This window comes from Lonchura striata, chromosome 6 (assembly GCF_046129695.1).
Source record: "Lonchura striata isolate bLonStr1 chromosome 6, bLonStr1.mat, whole genome shotgun sequence".
NCBI lineage: Eukaryota > Metazoa > Chordata > Aves > Passeriformes > Estrildidae > Lonchura > Lonchura striata.
In genome coordinates, this window is record NC_134608.1 from 54,531,259 (window position 1) to 54,553,025 (window position 21,767).

The 21,767-nt window shown below is 38.3% G+C and overlaps 1 protein-coding gene across 5 annotated transcripts in view; it reads left to right on the forward strand.

Annotated features, from left to right (window-relative positions):
* LOC110484917 (uncharacterized) overlaps positions 1–18,950 on the forward strand; it is a 33,967-nt gene extending 15,017 nt beyond the window's left edge. For 3 of the 5 annotated variants that reach the window (XM_077784356.1, XM_077784358.1, XM_077784357.1), the window contains exons 18-30: positions 588–635; positions 931–1,040; positions 1,300–1,468; positions 1,822–1,926; positions 2,183–12,895; positions 13,281–13,432; positions 13,511–13,670; positions 14,965–15,117; positions 15,638–15,805; positions 16,531–16,628; positions 16,986–17,120; positions 17,734–17,848; positions 18,332–18,950. In XM_077784356.1, the coding sequence (XP_077640482.1) occupies positions 588–635; positions 931–1,040; positions 1,300–1,468; positions 1,822–1,926; positions 2,183–12,895; positions 13,281–13,432; positions 13,511–13,670; positions 14,965–15,117; positions 15,638–15,805; positions 16,531–16,628; positions 16,986–17,120; positions 17,734–17,848; positions 18,332–18,490 (12,285 nt within the window). In that variant the 3' untranslated portion in view covers positions 18,491–18,950. Of the gene's footprint in view, positions 1–587; positions 636–930; positions 1,041–1,299; positions 1,469–1,821; positions 1,927–2,182; positions 12,896–13,045; positions 13,259–13,280; positions 13,433–13,510; positions 13,671–14,964; positions 15,118–15,637; positions 15,806–16,530; positions 16,629–16,985; positions 17,121–17,733; positions 17,849–18,331 lie in introns of those variants that run through there. The other 2 variants (XM_021555905.3, XM_077784359.1) reach the window with 2 other exon arrangements.
* The last annotated feature ends 2,817 nt before the right edge of the window (positions 18,951–21,767 follow it).

The window sequence follows — 21,767 nt, forward strand, 5'->3', positions numbered from 1 at the left end:
ATTATGATTAGGATTAAGCTTTATTTGTTCTAGAAACCTAGTAAAAAGACAACATGATTTTCATAATTCTTTGTAGAAGTCCTTGCTAGAAGGTCCAGAATTAATTTGGTTATGACTCCATCAATTTTCCCACTTCTTATATCCCTCAAGTTTCTTTTCTGTAAGTGTGTGTGTGTTTTTAGTTTTTCATATATATATGTGTATACATTTTTAGAGAAGAAACTGCTTATATAAAAATTATCTATAATTTTATATAAATATATACACATGCAATCTAAACTTCAGATATTACCTAGACACATAGTTATATTTTGAAACCATTCACTGATGGCTCCACAAAGAACAGTCGAGTTATTTTAAAAGGAAAAGTTATTTTTAGTATTGCCTGACTGATAAATTACTGTGGTAATTTGTGAACCGTATTTTCACTGGGTGACACAACTGATCTTGCACTCAAACTCTTGGTGCTTTACTCATAGTTCTTTATCTGTTAAGTTGCACATGTATAAAAAAGAATGACTTGTTTTAAGATGAGAGACAGCTTACATTAATTATTGAGACTCTTGTAACGAAGCCTTTCAATACAGGTAACGTTTGGTGTAGAGGAAGAAGGGCAGCTGTTGAGGGCAGTGCAGGTGTGTTCTGTCTCCTCCAAAATGCCACCTTCTGTTCATGGATGGTGACAAGTTTGCCGCGTTTGTCCTACTTGCTGTTGATTCTGGATGTGTTTTGCTTTTGGTTGTTGGTTGCTGTTGTATGACTTCTTTTTCTTTTTTTCTTGTGGTTTTATTTTTGAATTGGTGCAGTGGATCTTGCTAGAGTAGGAGATTTGTACTGTGTTTGAAACCTCCAAAAAGCTGTGTGAACAAAATGAAGTTCTCTCATGCTTCTCTGGGTGTGATAATGCTCTTCATCATGGCTTTGTTGCAGAATGAAAATGAGCGTTTGCAAACTCAACTCACCCAACTACGCAACCAACAAATGCGAGATGTGGAAAAGCATCAAATTCTGATCTCTGGCTTGAATGAGCAGCTTAAAGGGTAAAACAAAGGTTCTTTACAGCTCCACACACCATTGACTTTCTCTGCTTTCAACTAATAATTAGGCATATAATCTTTCAAAACACTTGAAAAAACAGTTACTTGACTCATGTATCTGTTAGCAGTTGTGTTATTTTTGTACTTGGAAGTTAAGGTAGAAGGTGTAAAAATAACATTCTCTTAGTTTGGGGTTAGTAAATTTAGAAAATTTAACACAAGCTTTGTTTTCAAAATTTCTAAATACATATTTTCTTCTCAGTTTGAGTGACAGAAATAGTTTCCTTGAAAATTCACTTGGAGAAAGAGAACAAAAACTGGTGAGCACGACAGAAAAGCTGGAGCAAGTTGAAACTTTGAGGAAACTGCTTCAAGAAAAGGATATTCTAAACAAAGAGCTTGGGGAAAAGTTTGTGTATGCTGAGCAAAAAGTAAGTTAAACTTATAGTTAGTATTTCACTTATTAGAACTGATGAGTTTTAACCATAAGTTCTGATTTGTGTCCCAACAGAATTATTATTTTCCCAGTCTGAAAGTTGATACTTTGTCTTTACAGTTTTATTCATTTAATTACTTTGCTTTAAGTTTGGTGGAAGGATTTCTTAGACCCAACACACCTTTGCATGAAAGTATTTACATGTTATTGGGGTGATTAGTTTTTTTTTAAGAATATAAAAGTATAAACTTGGCTGTTGTGTAAACTCAATATTATAACTGTTAACATCACAATTTTAATAGAATTCTATGTATTTCTATCGTATGAACTTCTACTGTTAATGCTAAGCTGAATGAAGCCTTAAAGAAATGCAGTGTGTATGAAGCGGAGAATGTTGAGCAGAAAACAGCCATCACTGATCTCACAGAAAGAGTCGCTACACTGAAAGAAAAGGTAATTTATAAAAATAATGTAAGAGAAGAAATTCTGTGTTCATTTTTCATGGCCTATTTAAATGTCAGCAAAAATGATAGCATGAGCATTTCATACACTGAGCTTTCTGTTTGCTAAATCAATCTAAAGAAGAACATCTTGTGACTGCATTGGGTACAGGCTGATTATCTTAAATGCTTGTTCTGTGTGTGGGTGTAGCTTCTCCCTCTAACAGGTATTTGGAATGTTCTTGTGACATTATTTTCTTGCTGTTTAGACTTTGAAACAAGACAGCATGGTGGAGTCCATGCAGCTGGACCTGGACCAGACAAACGAAGAGCTTGACAAATTGAATTCAAGCCATTTGGAAGAGAGGTCTCAACTCATTCAAGATCTGCAGAAACGTGAAAGAGAAATCGATAATCTGAAAGAAGTGCTGTCAGAAAAAGACAGGGAGATGTCTGTTCTGTCTCTGAACATGACAGAATATTCTGAGCAGGTTATGATCCTGAAGCATCAAGTACAATGTAAAGAGGAGGAGTTGCGAGGTTTGGAAGAGGCTTTATTAAAGGCTGAAAGGGAAATGCATTTGCTGAAGGAAGTACAAACAGCTGATGTGAGAGATGCCAGCATGAAGATCTCTGCCCTTTCTGAGCAGAGTGACACCATGAGAATGGAGCTGGAGAGAGCAAGAGCTGAGAATGAAGCTAAAACCAAAGAAAATGAGGAATTAATAAGGCAGAGCACTGAGAACAGCCTGACAATTAAGGATCTCCGCTCCGAAATCAAGGCCAACAACGTTGCGTACCATAACAATCTTGCAGAGTGCGAGTCACAAATTGCTCTGCTGAAAGAGCAAATTACTATATCATCTGAAAAGCTGCAAGAAAAAGAGGATAAACGAAGAAAAGAAATGGAATGTTTGAAATCTCAGCTTGAGGAAAGCAATGCTGTGAAGGAAAAGTGGAACTGTTTGCTTAAAGAGAAGGAGAGCAAAGCACAGATGTTGGAAAATGAATTAAAGTCAATTAAAGATTCATACAACAAACTGGCTTTGGAAAATGCTAAAAAAGATGAAGAGTTGGTTGAGTTATCCAGAAAGCTCAAAGAACATGCTGATCATGAGGAAACAGCTAAAAAAGAGTTGCAAAAGAAACAAGAGCTCATTATTTCATTAGAGCAGAAACTTGGGGCTTTGGAGAAGCAGAATGAGGAGACTAAACTTAAATTAATTGAGGATCTGAAAGCCAAAGAGACATGTTGCAAAGAACTTAATGACCAATTAAATGAAATAAATAAACAAATTAAAAAATGGGAGATAGAGACACAGGAGAAAGCTTCAGCTAATAGCCAATTGCAGGCAGATATTGAAGGGAAACAAGAAAAATTGACAGAACAAATAAAAACAAATGAATATCTGAAAAAAAGTATAGGTACAATGGAAAACGAGAAGGAACAGCTAATCAGAGAAAATGAGAATTTGTCCAAACTCCTGGATGTAAAAGAGTGTGAATTGTTAAAGAAAATCCAGGCTGTGGCAGAATTGGAGAATAAGTTATCTGTCAGCACTGCTGAGTATGAAAAAACTCTTTCAGTACTAAATTGTGATAAAAACATTCTGGCAAAAGAGATTGAGCAACTGTCAGTAGTTGCCAAGCAAAAGGAAAGTTCAGTTGCAGAGCAGCTGGGGGAGAAAACAAAGGAATGTAATGTGCTGGCTGAGCAGTTGTCTGAAAGCAAGGAACAGACTCAACAGTTGCATGAACAAGTGCAATCACTCCTCATTCAACTGAAGGAGATTAGAGATGAAGAAGTAAAGAAAGAAGAAATGTTAAATAATAAGATATCTGAATGCAGTGGTCTAGTCCAAGAGCTCAGCCGCAGCAAGGAAAAGAATTTACTCCTACAGGAACAAATTCAAAGCATAACTTTGGATTTTGAAACTGCAAACAAGTCTCTAGAAGAGAAAAATCTTCAAAATTATTCATTACATAAGGAAATGGAAGAGCATAAGCTTTGTGTTGTAGAATTGCAGGATGAAATAAAAAATCTTAAAGATGAAAAGACTAAATTTACTCAGTTGGTAGAGGAAAGAGACCTGGCTGTGAAAAGTCAGGGTTCAGAACTTGAGAAGTTTCAGAGACAAATTTTTGAAAAAATTGAAGAAAATACAGGGTTAAATAATCAGCTACAGCTATTAAGCAAAGAAGTGGAGGTGCTTAGGCATGAAAAGGAGGACTTTTCAAGGTTATTGAGTGAGAAAACAGATGAATGCAAATGTCTCCAGTCTGAAATTGCTTCTGCAAGGCACCAAGCAGAAACATCAGCTCTAGAAAATAAAAAATTGAAAACAGACATAGAGACAGTTAATGTTACAGTAATCAAAAAGTCCGAGGAAATAGCTGCTTTAACTTCACACCTGTCCCAACAAAGCCATAGTATTTTAGATTTGAGGGACCAAATTGACAGCCTGTTGATGGAGAAAGAAAACTTAAAAATCACCTTTGAGGAAAAAGAAACTCTTCTTTCTGAAAAAGAGGCTTTGATTAAGGAAATGAAAGATAAAGTGTCAGGAGAAGAGCGATACGTGGAACTCATTGCAGATCTCCGGTACCAAATACAAGCCCTGAACTTTGAAGCCGATGAGCTCAGACATGCAATGCAGGAAAAAGACAATGAATTTAAGAGGCAAGCCCAAGAATTTAAGTTATTGAAAAATAAATCTGAAGAGTCTGATGTACTTAGGGTTCAACTGTCTGAGAATATGGAGGTTATTTCTAACCTTCAAAGTCAGCTTAAAAACATGACAGAACAAGCGTCCCAGTTGAATGACTCAATTGCAAAGAAAGATGCATCTTTAAAAGAAAAGGTAGATGAATGCATTGGTCTAAAAGCACAGCTTTCTGCTATACAGGATTCTTGTGTTGTGCAGGAGAAACAGTTACAGCTTTTAGCCTCTGAAGCAGAACAGCTAAAAGTACTTGTTTCAGAAAAAGAATCAACCATCAATAGTATTTCAACACTCAGTGAGAATTTAAAGATGCAGCTGCAAGAGAAGGAGACTGAGTGTGGTGTCTTAAAGAAACAGATGGTGGAGCTGCAGGAAATGAAAGATAATTTCCAAAAAGAAATAGAGCGTCAAAAGAACGTAATGATTGAGATGGACCAGTCCTTATCAGAAAAGGAATCATCTCTTATAGAAAGCAAAAGTCTCCTTGAAACTCTGAAGGAGAAAGCAAAGAAAGATGAAGAGAAGACACATTTAATTTCTCAGCTCCAAAGTCAGGTCCTTGAACTAACACAAGAACTAGAAAACTCTAAGGAGTTAGTCCGTGAGAAAGAAAATACCTTTTTATCTCTTCAGGAGAAAACTGAAGCACAGTACAAGCTGAGAACTGAGTTGAATGTGGCTCTTGGGCACAAAGATGAAGTTATTGCTGGACTACTTAATTCCTTAAAGGAGAAAGATGCCAGCATACAGTTGGCAGAGAGCAATGTTAATGCTCTTTCTAGTGAGATTGATGTTCTCAGATCCAAATTAGAAGAAAGTGGAACAGCCATGAAAAACCTGACTGAGGAATTTCAGGAAAAGAACAAGAAGCTTGATAATCATAAGAAAAAAATTGATTCTTTGACTGTTGAGCTTGACTCTCTTAACAGTGAGCACCAAAAAGCACTAGACCAAATAAATACTCAGGAACAAGAACTACAGAAGAAAGACTTGGCTGTGGAGTCTCTGCGTGTGACGTGCACTGAACAGGCTGAGAAATTGGAATGTTTGAAGTTGGAGTTCAACAATGTAAATTCCAAATCATCTCAAGACTGCCATGACAATGTGCTTTTAATAAATAGTCTGCAGCATCAGGTGGACTCTTTAGAGAAAGAAAAAAACCTGTTGCAAGATGATGTTGGTAAACTGATGGCTGAAAACTCACAGCTTACTGCATCTCAGGCTGATTTGCAAAAGAAATTGGAAGAGCTCTGGGAAATCCATGAAAAACTAGAAACCAGTGAGAATTATTCCAGGATGCAGATAGATGCTGTCAAACTGCAGATGAAGACTGAAAAAGAGAAGTTACAGATGCAGGTTAGTGTAAAGGGTGAAGAAATTTCTAAATTAGAGCTTAAATGTCAAACTCTAGAACTAAGTCTGCTTGAGTCAGAAAACAAATGGGTGGCAGAACTTGATAGGGCAAATTCACAAAATAATGATCTTACTGAGCAATTGAGCAGTTTAGAAAGTGAAATGAAATCAAAAGATAGTGAAATCCAGTCTCTGCAGCAAGAGCTGGATCTTATAAAAGAGAAATTAACTCAGAGTTTATCTCCATTACTTAGTAGTAGGTTTTTAAGTAAAGAAAAGAAGGCACCAATTTCAGATTCTGAACTGCAGCCAACCGATAGTAAAACTCAGCTGGAAAAATTCTCCACTCTGGTAGCTGCTATTCTGAGCAAAGAAAGAGAAGGAGAATGTTTGCAACTGGCACTTTTAGAAAAACAGAAAGAAATAGACACCATGAAGGATGAATTAAGAAGTATGGAGTTGCTCGAGAAGCAGAAGGAGGTGCTGCAGAGTGACATGGAAAAGATGAAGGGCAAATACATGTCTGAAATGGAATGTCTGTCAAAAGAAATGGTCTCACTCAAGGAAACAGTAGGTAAACAAGAGTGTCTCCTGAAAGAAAGGGAGGAGTCTTTGGCAGAAATAAATAAGCAGGTGGAATTTCTTCAGGACAAGATGAATAAATCAGAAGAAATGCTAAGAACTAGTCAAGAAAAGCTGCAGGCTGAAGGTAAAAAAGTAGTAAGTCTCCTTGAAGAAATAGGGGAAAAAGATCACCTCATTGAAAACTTAACATCCCAGGTCAATCAGCAGAAGGATTTAATTTCTGGTCTAAGCCAGCAAATGAAAGAAAAAGACTCTTCTGTTACCCAGGTCATGGAGTCACTGTCTAATGAAATGCTGAATTTTTCTCAAGAGAGGAGTACGTTAAATGCCAAACTTGAAGACCTTGAGGCTGTTCATAATAGTTCAGTGGCAGAGCTAAACGGAGTATTGCAAGAACTTGGGGATTGTAAGAAAGAACTGGAACATAGTCAGGTTATGTTAAGCAGTAGGGAAGCGGAGTTTAAAGAATTAATGAATGAAAAAGAGGAGTTGAAGTGTAATCTTGAGAAAATGGGAAAGGAAAAAGAGAATCTGAAAAAGAAGCTTCAAGCAGCGTTGATAGTAAGAAGAGATCTAATGCAAAAAGTTGGTAAATTAGAAAAGAGTGGGCAGGAAGAAATAGAAAAAGAGCAGAAGAAAGCAGAGGAGCTGTTGAAGCAAGTTAATGAGTTAACAGACAAACTGAAACTAATTGAAGGACAAAGTAATGATTTTGAGTCTCATCTAGGAACTTTGAAACAACAACTTGTGGAAAAAGATGCTAAGATAAGTGATCTGACCAAAACGTTATCTTCAAGAGCATCCTATTTAGTGGAACTTCAGCACAATATTGCAGAACTGAATGATGTCATAGCTGAAAAACAAAATGTCTGCGAGCAGAACCTAAAATCTTTAAGGGAGAAGGACTGCATGCTTGCTCATCTGCAATCTGTGCTTGATGAAAGAGCAAGGGCATATCAAGAGGAGCGTTCTCAGTTGCTCTTGACTCTTGAAGAAGTGAAGTCAGAACTTAAAAACAAAGAAGAATTGTTGAAAAATTCCAGTTCAGAAGAGCCTCGTTCAAGTGTTGGGAATGAGTGTCTGAATCCTAACAATGATGTTAATGCCATGAATCAATTACACAAAGAAAAAGAAGCTTTACAGAGGGAGCTTTTGTTCATGAAAGAAGATATGAAAAAAATCCAGCAGGAAAGGGAAGAGCACATGAAACTGGCAGCAGATTTTGATGATCAGAAAACCCACCTTGAGCAGCTCAGGGAAGAACATAAAGCACTCTGGGAAGTTCTCCAGACAAAATGGAAAGAGCTGGGCTTTAACCAGTTAGAAGCAAAGGAGCTGCTTCCATCCAAGGCTCTGCTGGGAGAAGAACAAGCTGACCCAAGGAGTCTGGAATCAGACAAACCAAGGAACAAGGTTCAGGTTGCATCCTTGAAAGAGTCAGAAAACACAGTCACTTCAGTGCCAAATGAAAACATTGAGCTAAAAGAACTAAGAAGTAATTATGCAAAACTTCAGGAGGAAACAGAGATGTTAAGGAAAGAGCTGAGAAAAATATTTGTTGAATCCGGTAATGATAAAGAAGAAACAAACAGTTTAAAGTCTGGGAGACAGGAGGAGCAATGCCAGGACAGCTTGTTGGAGGACATAAAGCATCTACATAAAAAGCTGAAAGCACATCAGACTGAAACTGTAGAGCTCAAGGCAGTGCTTGAACATGTGAATAATGAGAAAAAGGCACTTATTAAAAAAAGTGAAGAGGATTACAGGAGGAGCCAGGAGGAACTGCAGAGGTCACAAATTGAAGCTAAGCAGGCGGTTGAAGGAAAGAATGAGGAAATAGAAGCACTAAGATGTTCACTTAAGGATTTAAAAGTGAGACTTGGTCTGGAAAAAGAATTATTAAACAAAGCCATAAAGGAGAGCCAGGAAGAAGCCCACCATTACAAAACAGCCTTTGAAGACATGAAGAGTGAAAAAGAACAACTTCTTAGCTCTTTGGAAAAGTACAATTTGGAACTAATTAAGATGAAAAAGGAGGTAGAACATTTCAGTGAAGAAAACAAAAATCTTGTGGCAGAGCTGTGTATGCTGCGTGAGAAGGCTGAGATGAGTAAATCTGTGGTGTTGGACAAAGAGCTTAAGGAAGAAAATGGGACTGAAAAGGAATTGGGAGAGGTCAGTTCAGAAAGTAATTCCCTTCAAGGGAATTTGGAAGGAAAAGTCACTGCTCTTCAACTATCAGAAACTGATTACTCTGGGAAAACTAAACTGAGAGAAGCAACACAATGTGAAATCCAGGAACAAATGCAAAAAGTGGAAGAGCCACTGGCAAAACCTGCAAATTTAAATGATTCCAAAGCTCAAGAGCAAAGAGCTGTAACAGAAGAGAGATCCAGAGAGCGCCTCCAAAGGAAGCTACAAGCGGCTTTAATATCACGTAAAGAAGCCCTGAGAGAAAATAAATGTCTAAAGGAACAGATAGATCAGCTGATGTTGGAAAGAGAAGAACTGGTGAACAAGACAGGAATGCTGGAGCACTTGCTAGAGCTTGGCAGAGAAAAGCAGAGTTCAAGTGCTGTGGCTCCGTTGTCTGCAGAGGAGAGCCTTGCTTCGGAAAATGCGAGGCTACTGACTGAAAATGAAAACCTCACTGCAGCGTGTGAAAGTCTGAAATCCACCATGGAGTCCATAGTTCAGGAAAAAGAGGCCTTTTCTTTCCAATTAAATACCTTAAAAGATTCTCAGACAGTTGAATTGACAGGATGGAAAGCTAAACACAGTGAATTAAAGCAGGAGTATGAGTCGCTTCTCCAGGCGTATGAGAATATCAGTAGTAAAGTGGCAGATATGAGGCAAGTCATTGATCTCAGTAGGAAAGAGAAGCAGGAGGCTGTTCAAAGACTCAGGGAAGGACAGTCTGAAAAGGAGGCTCTGCAGAAGCATTTACAAAATCTCCTTGATGAAAATGAGGTTATTAAGAGCCAACTTAAACAACTTGGTGAATCCAAGAAAACGGAGGTTGAGGAGTTACAGAGCAAAGCAGAAAGTCAGATCCATGAGCAGGAGGCCAGGATGCAAGAGCACCAGGATCGTCTGTGTGAGCTCACTGAGCAGAACCATCAGCTGATGGAGGAGAACGAACAGCTGAAACAAACCTCTGAAAACCTAAAGCAGTCTTTAGAGAAAATTCAGAACGAGAATGATGTCCTTCATAATAACATCACTGTAACTAAAGCAGCCTTGGGAGAACTGCAGGTTCAAATGGAAGTGTATCAAAATGATACACAATCCAAAATCAGTGAAGCGTTATGCGAGAATGAATCACTATTAAAGGACATTAATGTGTTAAAGGATAAACTCTCTGAAAAAGAGCAAGCTGTGCTTGTCCTAGAACAAGAAAGAAAATTAATTTCAGAAAAAGCACAAGAAACTGAGAAATCTTTGCTTCACAAAACTCATTGTCTAACAAAGCTGGACACAGAATGTAAAAGTCTAACACAAGAAATTGTTAGTCTAAATGAAAAAGTTAAGATTTTAGAGGATGACAAATGTCTGTTACAGGAAGAATTAGAAAATGTGCAAGAAAGTTCTTACAAAGTAAAAAGTGAGAGAGAATTTCTTGAGACAGAATTGCTTAATCACGTTAAAAAAGTTGATCATCTTACTGATAGGATGAAATCAGCACAGGTACAGAATAACTTGCTGTTACAGCAGCTGGAAGAGTTGAAGGCAGAAAAATTGAATGTGGTTAGAGAAAAGGAAGAGCAGCAGCTCCATCTTGTAAAGATTTTTGAGGAGAAGGTGAAAAGTGCTCAGAGGGATAATAATGGGACTAAAAACAAAACAAAAGAATTGCAAGAGCTCTTAAAGGAGAAACAGCAGGAGATCAACCAATTACAAAAGGATTCTATAAAGTTCCAGGAGCTGATCCTGGATTTGGAAAGATCTGTGAAGTTGTCACAGTCAAAAAATGAAAAATTTGAAAAGGACTTAAGTAATGCATCAGAAAAGCTGGCAGAATCAAATGATGAAATACTTAATCTCAAGGGAAAGCTTACTGCACAGATGAACCTTTTGGATCAGTCAAAGAGGGAAGTGGACAGGCTTAAAGATGAGAACCTAAACTGGAGGAAGGAACTTCAGAAGAAGGGAGATGAACTGCAGCTTCAAAAGAGAGGATACGAGAGAGAATTGGAATTTCATCTCCAGCAGCTGAAATTGCTTCACAAAAGTGAAATTTCAAACCTGGAGGAAAGACATGGTGCACTCGAGAGAGAAAAAGCTCGGGCGATGAGTGAGGTTCAGGGTTTGCAGGAGGAACTCAGCACAAAGGACTCTCAGAACAAGCAGCTGCAGGCAGATCTGAACGCAGCTCTGGCACGACTGGCTGCTTTCACAAAGTGCATGTCCTCCCTTCAGGATGACAGGGACAGGGTCATCACCGAGATGAAAACCTGGGAAATGCAGTTCAAAGAGGCCATCCAAAACAAGGAGAAACAGCTGGAAGACAGTAACAAAAGATTAGCGGCCTTGCAAGATGAGTTGAAAGATAAAATGACTCAGATTCAAGAACTAAATATCAAATATTTTGTCGTAGAGGAAACAAAGGATGAACTGTATTTGAGACAAAAATCTGTTGATATGCAGCGCTATGAAGAGTTCTGCAGGATAAAGGAAGAAAATACCTTCTTTTTTAACAGACAGCAAGAGCTGGAGAGTGCTCTTCAGTCCAAAGAAGAAGCTTTGCAAGCACTCCTGAAAGAAAATAATTCTCTTAATCATCTCATAGAGAATAGTAAGAGTGCAGGAAGAGAGATAAAAGCTCTGGAAAGTAATTTTACGAGACAGGAGCAAGAATTGCAAGAGCTTCTAGCAGAGAAGGAAAAAATAAATGCTGAATTGCAAAAGCAGATAACCATTTCTGAGCAAATGAAGATCATGTTAAATAATAAAGACAAAGAAATTTCCTTACTAATTTCTTCAAAAGGGGATGAAATTTCAGACTATCTGATGCAGGTACAGACTCAACATAGAAATCAGATCAAAGATTATGAACTTCAGATAAGGTCTTTGCAGATGGAGAGACAACAAGCTGAGGAGTCCTGTCAGAGGCTGGAAAATGAGCTGAGAAATCTCCAGGTGAAAGCAGAAAAAGCAAGTCAGGAGAGGGCTGTGATTGCCAGTGAAATAGATGCCTTTAAAAAATCCATGTCATCTCTCCAGAATGACCGGGATGATCTTTTTACCAGATACAAGGAGCTGGAACATCTTCACCAGGATGTCTTAAACCAGAGGGACAGTCTCCTAGTTGGCAGTGCAAGTGAGACTAATTCTTTGAAACAGGAGTTAAGGGTCCTTCTGAATAGGATAGATGATCTGCATTCTGAAAATGCAATGCTGAGTGCACAGCTGATAAAATACAGGGAAGATCTTAACCAGGTTTTATCTCTGAAAGACCATCAGCTGAAGGACTTACTTAAGCAGAAATTGGAGTGTATTAAAAGCCTTGAGCATGAAAAATATGATCTTCAGAAACAAATAAAAGAGATGCAGCTTTCTAGTGAGCTGCAGAAGGGGGCTGCTGTGGCTTTGGAACATGAGAATAAAAAATTAGCATCTAAAGTAAGTGATTTAGAATCTCTAATCACATCACTAAACAAAGAAAAACTTGTTTCTGAATCTGGAGAGAAGCTGCTTAGTAGTGAGAGTATTCAGAAAAAAGAATCCAACAGGCAGCATGGAGGAAAGCTTCAGGAAAAGGTTCAGGAACTCCAGAAATCCAGAGGCAGAAATGCAGATGAAGAATACAGTGGGACTTTTTGGACTTCTGAGGATGGAGATAAACCTGATGCTTCTGCAGAGAAGATGCTGCTTGAAGTTCAGTCTCAAAACAGGGAATTGAGATCCCAAAATGAGGCCTTTGGGAAGGCAATGACTGCTCTGCAGAACGACAGAGATCACATCATAGAGGACTTTAAAGTTCTCCAGAGCAAATACATCTCTGAGCTCAAGACAGAAAGAAAAAAAGGCGATGAACTTGCAGCTGAATTGGAGGGGTTTAAATCCCAGCTCATGAATAGCCTCAGAGAAAACTCTCTTCTGCGTGGGGCTGTCCTTGATGCTGCAGATCAGGTTACCCTTGCTCAGGTGGCTGATGATATTGGAACTGTCTGTAGGACTTTGGTCAGTCGGGAGCTGGAGGTGAGCAGGCTCTCAGCCGAGTGTGGGAATTATGTCCAGCAGATGGAAGCGTTTGCTAAGGCTATGGCCAGTCTCCAGGATGACCGAGACAAATTGCTGCAGGAGCTCAGCCATCAGAAGGTAACTTCTGAAGCCAAGCAGGGCACAGCTTCGTTTCTCATTGATTGCAGCAGCATCAATGAGAAAAATACTGTTGAAAATAGTTTGGATGGTGAAACTTTGGTAAGTTGTAATTAGCCACATGGATCTGTAATTTTATTCTTTGTGCAGTGAATGCTCGGAGACATGTTGGATTCTGGAGTTTAACTTTGTAGATTGTGGGAGTGCTAAGATAGCACTGTGTTCCCAGAGGAGGTATGTTTACAATTTTGGGAGTTAAGGTAATTACCCTGTTTAACAAAGCAAATAGGGAAAACCTTAGTCTGTAATTAGAATTTTAGTTCTAATCAAACTTCACCCATCTAGTTTTTCATTCCAGTTCATTAATGATGTTTATTAAACCTAGGCTAAAGAAGGAGCCAGCCTTGCAGCTGTTGAAATATCCAAACTGAAGAATAAGGTTGATGATTTGGAGAAGGCTTTGCAGCAGACAAAAGCCTTCCAGGCAGAAACAGAGAGAGAGATCACATCATATCAGAACGAGCTGGCTGGATTAAGGTACAACAGTGCAGCTTTATCCTCTTCACTGATTTGTGTAGAATATAGAATTACTTAAATCTGATATTTTATGTTCAGAATGGAAAAAAATCTCCTCCTCTCCGAGTCCCAGGCCCTGAGGAATCAGTGTCAGATCACAGTGGCTGAGAAGGACCGGCAGATTGCAGAGCTCCAAAGGTTGCAGCAAGACATGATTGGGAAGAAGTCACTCCCTGCTGGCAGCAGTTATCCAGTCAAGGTGAAAAATGGAATGTAGCAGGAATGTAAAGTGGAAGGTAGCAGCTTACGGTTGGAAATTTGTAGCCTGCTTCTTAAAAGAGCACTCTATAGTAATCCTGTAAATTACTGTCTTAAATTAGTTAAATCCAGAATATAAAAGGAAGAAGTTGAAAAAGTAATTAAATGGGTTTATTTCTTTCAGATGTATTATGGCTGTAATCCATTTTCAGGGACAGGCTTTTTAAGAGGATCAAAAAAGAGCTTGGTGGTTTACATGGATAGCAGGTTTCAGTTTGTATAGTTGATGTAGAGAGGTTTTAAACACTTGTTTAAAACTCTGAAGTTCATTCTTCAGAGCCAAAATCCATGTCTAGTTACTGCAGGCTGGACTAGGACATAACTGGGGGAGAAAGGGGAATGGAAGTGTTACTGTCCTTCCCCTAAAGCAGCTGAAGCTGGCTTCTGCCAAGAACAAAATCCTGGATTCAGAAAGGTAGCAGCTGACACCCAGGCTGCCAAATGCTGTTTTGTAGACTGTCATGAAAGATTCAAGGAAAGTGCTATTTTAGAATGATATTTTTATTTACTTTTTCTGTGCCAAAGGAAGGAAGCAGTATTCATTTTAATTTCATTAAAACCAGCATTTTAATTGCTGAAGTTTTTATGCTGTTCATTTTCTGTGATTGCAATCATGAGTAAGAGCTATTGACCAGTAATGTCTATGGGTAATGGAGGATTTTATGTGGTAAAACCTTTTATTTCATGATTGTATGGGTGAATAGATTCCATAAAGCATCAGAGATGGCACATATCCTTCCCTTATTAGAGATTAATATAAAAATGTTGAGCTGCCAGAGATAAAGAAGGCCAAAACTGTAAATTGGCAATACATTTTTTCTTTTCAAAATGGATTCTTTCAGTTTTAAATTCATATTTACAAAACAGCTGTTCTACGAGTTATGAATACAAGACTTCATTAGCTTGAAAATAATTTTTGGAAGGTACTTTATATTAATCCTTCACTATTTTCCCCCCTTTATTTTTGTGCTTTGCATTATTTGCAAATTAAAAATTAGGTTGGGTTGCCTTTTTGTGGTAATTCTTTTGTTTTTTTTTTTTTTAATGCAAGTATTAACACTATATATGTGTATAAAAAATCTTGTATTTAAAGTGTCTTTCAAAGGCGGTATTAAGTTGTGAGAAGAAAATAATCTTGTGAAAAGGGAATTCTGCAGGGTATATTTAGTGTTGGGGTTGTGGATTATTTAGAGAACTCCTGTACCACTTACCCTGAATATACTGATATTTTTAAGGCTTTGGAAACTGCATCCCTTGCTGGAAGTGAAGATGGAGCAGAGGAAATCAAACATGTCCTGGCTGAGAAGAACCAGCTGCAGACTGAGCTGCAGCGCTGCCTCCAGGAGATGCAGCAGAAGGACCTGCACTTCCAGCAGATTAATTCCAAGGTAGCTTGGAACAGCAGCTCTGATCCTGGAAGTCTCATGTAAATCTGGGCTGGCCTCATGTTGGAATATTGCTGAAGTGGTGGTGTCTTGCATGACTGAATATTATTTTACTTTGAAACATAGATACTTTGAAAGAACTCAGCCTGGACATTCAAATTAAATCTCAATTTTCTTTCTACCAGACTTTCCTGACTTGCTGTTTGTCTGAGAGGTTTATTTGATTCTGCATTCTGGAGATGTTGATGAACCTCTGAACTTCTACTCACAGTCAAATATTTTTCATTACAGACATAAACAGATGTCTTGTCTTAGCTGGAACAAGATTTCAGCTTCTGGTTTGGGTGTTCTGGTGGCAGGGGAAATCACTGCTCATCTTTCATTATTTCCTCTGCTCATAAAACATCTTAAATCCCAATATGACCGTGCCAAAAAGTGAATGCAGTTTTGAAACAGCAGGTCTCAAATCTGGAGGTATTTCTTGGGAGAGCTAATTTTAATGACTTCCATGTGAATTTCTCAGGTTATGCAGTCAGCAGAAGAGAATGCTGTCCTGTCTGCCCAGCTGAAGACTCTTTCCCAGACTCTGAGGGACAACCAGCTTCATTACACTGATCTGCAAAATCGTTACATAAGGCTGGAGAGGGAATATCAGGCAATGCAAGTGACATCTTTCCAAGGCTCTGTCCAGGTAACCAGATACATGGAAAGGTTTTTAGGTTTCTGTTTTTCATGCTAAATATGAAATAATGTACTTTTTGTTGTAGTGACCCAGTACTTTTGCTGGCCTGTGACTGAAGATAACTGTCCTTATTTTTGTTAAGTGGTCTAATTTAACTTTTCATATTTTTGTTTTGAAGCATCTTTTTTGAGTTGGTCTGCAGCTGGAAGAGATAACTGGATGATCACTGCTCAGTGAATCAAGAAATTTAGTGATAATTTCACATCAGTTGTAGATCGTTTTACAATGCTTGAGTAATATATTCAGAAGGATGGAAGGTCCCTTCCATCCCAGACCCTTATGATTCATCATTATTCCTTTATTCTTAAAAAGCTTTCCTATACTGCCTTGGTTATTCATTAGCAATCATTAACAGAACATCCTGAAATAGCATATGGATACATATAGAAAACAGCCCTTGCTCTTCCATAGATGGAAATGAATACAAACAAGAACTGTAAATTAAGAATAAATTAATAACTGCCTTGCTTCTGGAATTGTGGTTGTGTAGATGCTTTTCTTTCCCCTCAGACATTGTTGAGAGATGGAAATGAAAACATTAAGTGGCACAAAGAATTACCTGTTCCACTGTTTTGTGGTGCTTATGGCTTCTGTAATTGAAGTAAAGACTTTTGGCAAGTAGAAAAATGGTCATTTGTGTTTCTTTTTTTTTTTTCCCCCCTAATATTTTTTAGGATGAAACCAGAGCAGAAGTTCCCCCTGGAGCGCCACAGGAGAGATCTGGGATTATTGTGGAGATAGACAATATGGAGCTAAATGAGCTCAGGAAAAGGTCAGGACTCAGAGCATGTATTAGCAATATTATTTTCCTGACAGCTGTGTTCTGAGTGTGAAAGTAATGCTTTTCTATCTCTCTGAGGCATTTGTGTGAAGAGGGGGAAGGAGTGGATTTACAGTGGATTACATGAATCATAAGCCATATTCTTGAATTGTTATCATCTGGTAATACTTGTGGTTTGTATCTGTACGTAAATATACTGATTATTGGTGGCTTTATCTCAGTATTTAGCTGAAACATCTCATTATAATTAAGTCTGTCCCAAAAAGGAAGATTTCCTAATAAAAAAAGGACAAATAAGTAATTATTTGAGTCCATAAAATATTGATTTCAGATTTTATTTTGTTCCAGGCTTGCAGAAACTGAACAGCAGTATGAGTCAATGCAGCAGAGTCTCTCCCAGCTCACAGAAACACTGGCAGAGGAGAGGAGGAGGAGAGAAGCTGCAGAAGAGGCTCTTGGACTCTCTGAGGAGAGGGGTAACAGGTAAAACAGACTATTTGTTTGCCTTTTATTTTTTTTAGTAAGATTAGTGAGAGGTTTTCCTGTGGGTCTTAGATTTTTTTGAGATACTAATGCTATTCCTAGTAATAATAAACCTGTGTGTGTGCCCACAGTGCCCAAAGTAGTGAAAATCCATGTGTAAAAGTGGTAAGTTAAACGCTGGATCACAAAAGTGTTATAGGCTGTGGGATTTTTTTTTTCTTTATTTAATTTCATCTGTTAGACTCAGTGCGATTTATTTTTTCCAGGTTAGGAAAAAAAATTCCCATATAGCAACTTTAGCAGAGCTACTGGTTAGATTGAAAATATCATTGTGCACCTGCATAAATAGTGTCCCTCACTACCATCACCTGAAAATCATTGTTCAGTCAGCTGGCAATGATGGGGATTAATTTTGAATAAATGAAACACCTTGGCAGTAGATCTACAAATAGAGACTCAAAAAGTCCTGGCAACATAAAGTGAGTCAGCTTTTTGTGGGGACCTTCCCTCAGTCATTTCAAGTGTGGAAAATAATGTTTTATATGTCAATTCAGTACTTAAAAGAGGAGATAATTCAGCAGTGCATGTCTCTGTGCCTTGAATCTTTCTCTAGATTTGAAGTAGCCAGTTACAGGTCTGTCCCCAGTGACTACACTGTCCAGATGGAAGATGAGGAGGAGAGGGAAGCCTTAATCATCAATCCCAGTGAACATGTTGTTGTGAGAAAGGTAAGGGAATGAAAGCCTTTAAAAGCCCTGAGTTATCAGCTCCTTAAAAGTGGTGGAAAAACATCCTTAATTTCTTTCTGTTGAGACTTTCCCAGACCAGCACCTGTGTAAACTGTGCCAGAAAACACTCTGTGTATGTCCACTTTAAAAAATGTATGTAATCATATTTATACTACACATGTGGCCATTAAAAAAACTGCGTCTGCATTTAATTATGCATGCCCAAAATGCAGTATGCATGTTTATGTGTGTGGAGTTGCATAATACACAGCTTGGATTCATTCCTTTCTCCCCTCTCATTAATGCTGGGTTTGGGGCCTTTAAATCGTTCATGCTTTGGTATTTGGCATTGGTTGTGTTTTGGGGTCAGTTGCTGTGTCAGAGACAAAAGGTTTGTAGTGCCTCAGAAATGCAGGCTGCAGGGGAGCTGTTTCTGGTTTGTGTCCCTGATTCTTCCTCTGGTAACTTTTGTCTCTTCCTCAGATGAAAGGAGGAGCCCTTTCCTTGCGCCGCTGGCTCCGGGGGCGAAGCCTTTACTGCTCCAAGCTGCTGACGGCCCGAGCCAAATCACGCTATTTATTCCTCACCTACCTGGTCACACTACACATCCTTGTTGTCCTGTGCCTCACTGGTGTGCTCTGAACCCACTGCACTCCCTGGGTGGCTCCTTTCCCTGTGGGCAGTGCCAGTCCCAGCCCCGAGGCTCCTCACATGCTGCTGTTCTGCTATGCACTGGACACAGTCATACAAATCCCTGGGACACCACGTGGAACCTCGAGCTTCTCCAGTGAAATTCCTGCATATCACACTTGCTCCAAAGTTGACTTGAATTGCTCTTTTACAATGGGATATTATATTTGTAAGGAGAAAATATTCCCCTCTGCCCTATAAGGAAACTGCTGCATACAAGTTATTTAATATTATTGTGGGTACATAATGGTTGATTGCTACTGAGTGGGTTGTAAATGATATCTTTTCTATGCAAATTTTATTTTAAGAGTTAAACTATAAATTCTAAAGGAATATCAAACTATTACTGTATATTGGCTTCTTGATTATAACAAGAAGTTTTATGGAGTGCAATAAAGGAAGAACTACTGGATTTTTTATTTCCTTTGGTTGGTTAGTTTTTTTTTTTTTTTTTTTTTGGCTGAAAATAAAATAATTAAGAAGGTTCTTTCCCATTACGTTTATAAAGAAATCAAGATGCACAGATCTTTGTTTGGTAATGAGGTAAGCTGATTCTTAAAGATTCAGTAAAGATTCACAATTGAGATGACATAAGTATTTCCAACTTCTTATGTTCTTTTTGTAATTTTTTCCTTCTGTAACTTGAGGGGGTTCAGTATTTTTTAAATTTACTTGCGCTTTTCTTGATGAGGCTTAGTTACTCCCTGTCTTGGAGGCAGAATGTTACTTAGATGCAGAATACATAAAATTCAAGCTTCTAAAGACGCAACCTTACATATTTTACATGTTTCAGCTTCAAGGTACAAATCAATAAATTCAGCTAAGAATCTTGTGGGAAAAGGAAATCCCAGTGAATATGGAAAAAGGATTCCATTGGTTTTACTGATGAGCAGAAACAAGGTTGACTTGGAGACATTTTAGTGAAGTGATTTATCTGCTTAAGAGGTAGTTACTGCTGCAGGTAAATACTGTAAACCACCTTCTTTTGATGGTATTTTATATTTCTTAGTCTGGTAAAGATATGGATTTTTATATAAATCCAATATATTCTGCTATAATTGATTTTTAAAAAAATAGTGGTGGTTTATTTCCTTTGAGTGGCTGATTCAGTCCTTGTGTTCAGCCCTGGTGTCATCCAAATACTGAGATAACTCAAAAACACCAGGTACAGTGGGAACATGAGTACTGATGATGCTGACTTTTCCCTTCCCAGCCTGAAAATGGGTGTTTCTTAGCTAATTATGTTATAATTAAACAGAATGTTTTCCAAAGGCAACAATGGCCCTTCAGTCCTTCCAGTCTTACTCATCCAGTGTGAGGGATTTTTGAACTGGGGGGAGATAAAACAACCCTCTGTCCTGAGGCTTAGTGAGTGGGAAAGGAACCAGAGGTGTTTGAAATTCTGTCCTGCTTTATCCAGGCCTTTGTGCTGTCACTGTGATAAGAACATACTGGAAAAAAAAAAAGTCAAATGGCTTGACATATAGATATCCTGTGAACTCCATTCCAGAAGCTGATAAAAATGTACTGGGAGGTGAGCTCATGTCATTTAGGAAGCAGCTTTTCCTGGGTAAGTATTGCCCTGATAGTGTGTTCATGCTATAGTTCATAATTTAAATGCTTGGCTGCATTTGGTCTGAGATCAAGCAAATTGAGGAGACTTGTTTAAAATTCTCTACCCTCAAATTCCAGTGTCTTAGGTGATGTAATTCTTGATGTATTTAAAAACTATATTTCCTTCTGGTTTGTGGTGTTGCAGCCAGAGTCTGGGCGCAGTGCTGTAATGTTGGATACTGCTGGTAAACAATTGGTTTATTGCAGTCCAAACTCTTTTCCTGAGGGTTTTGGGAGAAAATAATTCATGGCAATGTGAACAAATGTTCAAACCCACCAGCTAACTAGAATGAAGGGATAAACATTCCCACATTAAACCTCATCCCAAATTTATGTGATAAAATAATTTTTGCATTCTTATGGACAAGAACTTTGCTGGACAAGTGCTGTTTTTCATTCCCTATTCTGAAGTACCTTTCCTTACAGAGTGAAGTTGCCAAAGAAGGAAAAATAAAATCCTTCCCTGGTATCAACTGCCTAAAGAGGCAGTTTTCCAATCCTAAAAATAACCCAGGGATCTATCATGGGGTCTTGGGGAGGGTTTTTCCATGAATTTCAGGGAGACCAGGACTTAGATGTTGGCCAGCTTCTGAAACTGAGGTGTTCCTGTGCCAGCTGCCTCTTGTTCTTTTTCCCAGAACAGCCACTTCCATTCATAAAGCGTTTGCCACTTAAAAATGTGAAATAGGTCCTGGAATGAACTCTCCACATGACAGATTGACTGCCACTTAAAAACACTTGGCAAATGCTTCCCCAAAAACTTCTGCTGCGGGTGATTTTTAGTTGTTTGTTTGAGACTGATGATCAAAAAAAGCAAATTTCAGTGTTACATGAGGGGAAAACTGCAGTCTTTCAAGTAACAAATGTTTTTGGTGGTCTGGTTAGCATTAGCTGCTAATGTTACAGCTCATATGTGCATGCAATCAGTTATAAGCAAAGGAACTTTCTAAAAGGTAATTTCCCTTGGAAGAGGTGGGATTTATGCTGAAGTCCCAGTAGAGCCAAGTGTGTGTCCTGTAGCTGAGCTTGTCCATGGTCACAAGGCCAATTAAAAGGATCACAGGACCCTGGAGGCTGCAGCAGGAGATTTCCCCTCTGGAAGAAACAAAAGGCTGCCAATACCCTGATTAATTTGCTTTGTGAAATCTTATTCAAGTGGGAATTTATATGGATACTTCACAACCTTGCTAAGATCCATTGACTTTGCTGGTTAGGTTTATTCTTTCTCAAAAACATTGTGTTTTAATGATATGAAGGTGTCTTAGGGAAGAAAAGCCCCACCTATTGGAATTTATTCATATAATGAGTCAGATTTAGATTTTTCTGGGCTGTCAAAACTCTTCCCGCAAGTTCTGTGTGATGAATAACATTTTACCTCATATGTTGTGATGTTATTTGGGGCAATCATTACAGACTTCCTAATGCAAATGTGATAAACTTAGTAAAATCAGTGTTTAATAACTGATTTTTCTTCTGGATGATCTCTCTCTCCTTTATATTAGTGAGTTTTTAAAAATCATTTGACTTGCTTCACGGGGGAATCTCACTATTTTAAAGGCAAATAGTCAAACTGCTTGGACGGAGAGAACAACCAAATAAGTGAATTTGGAGAAAT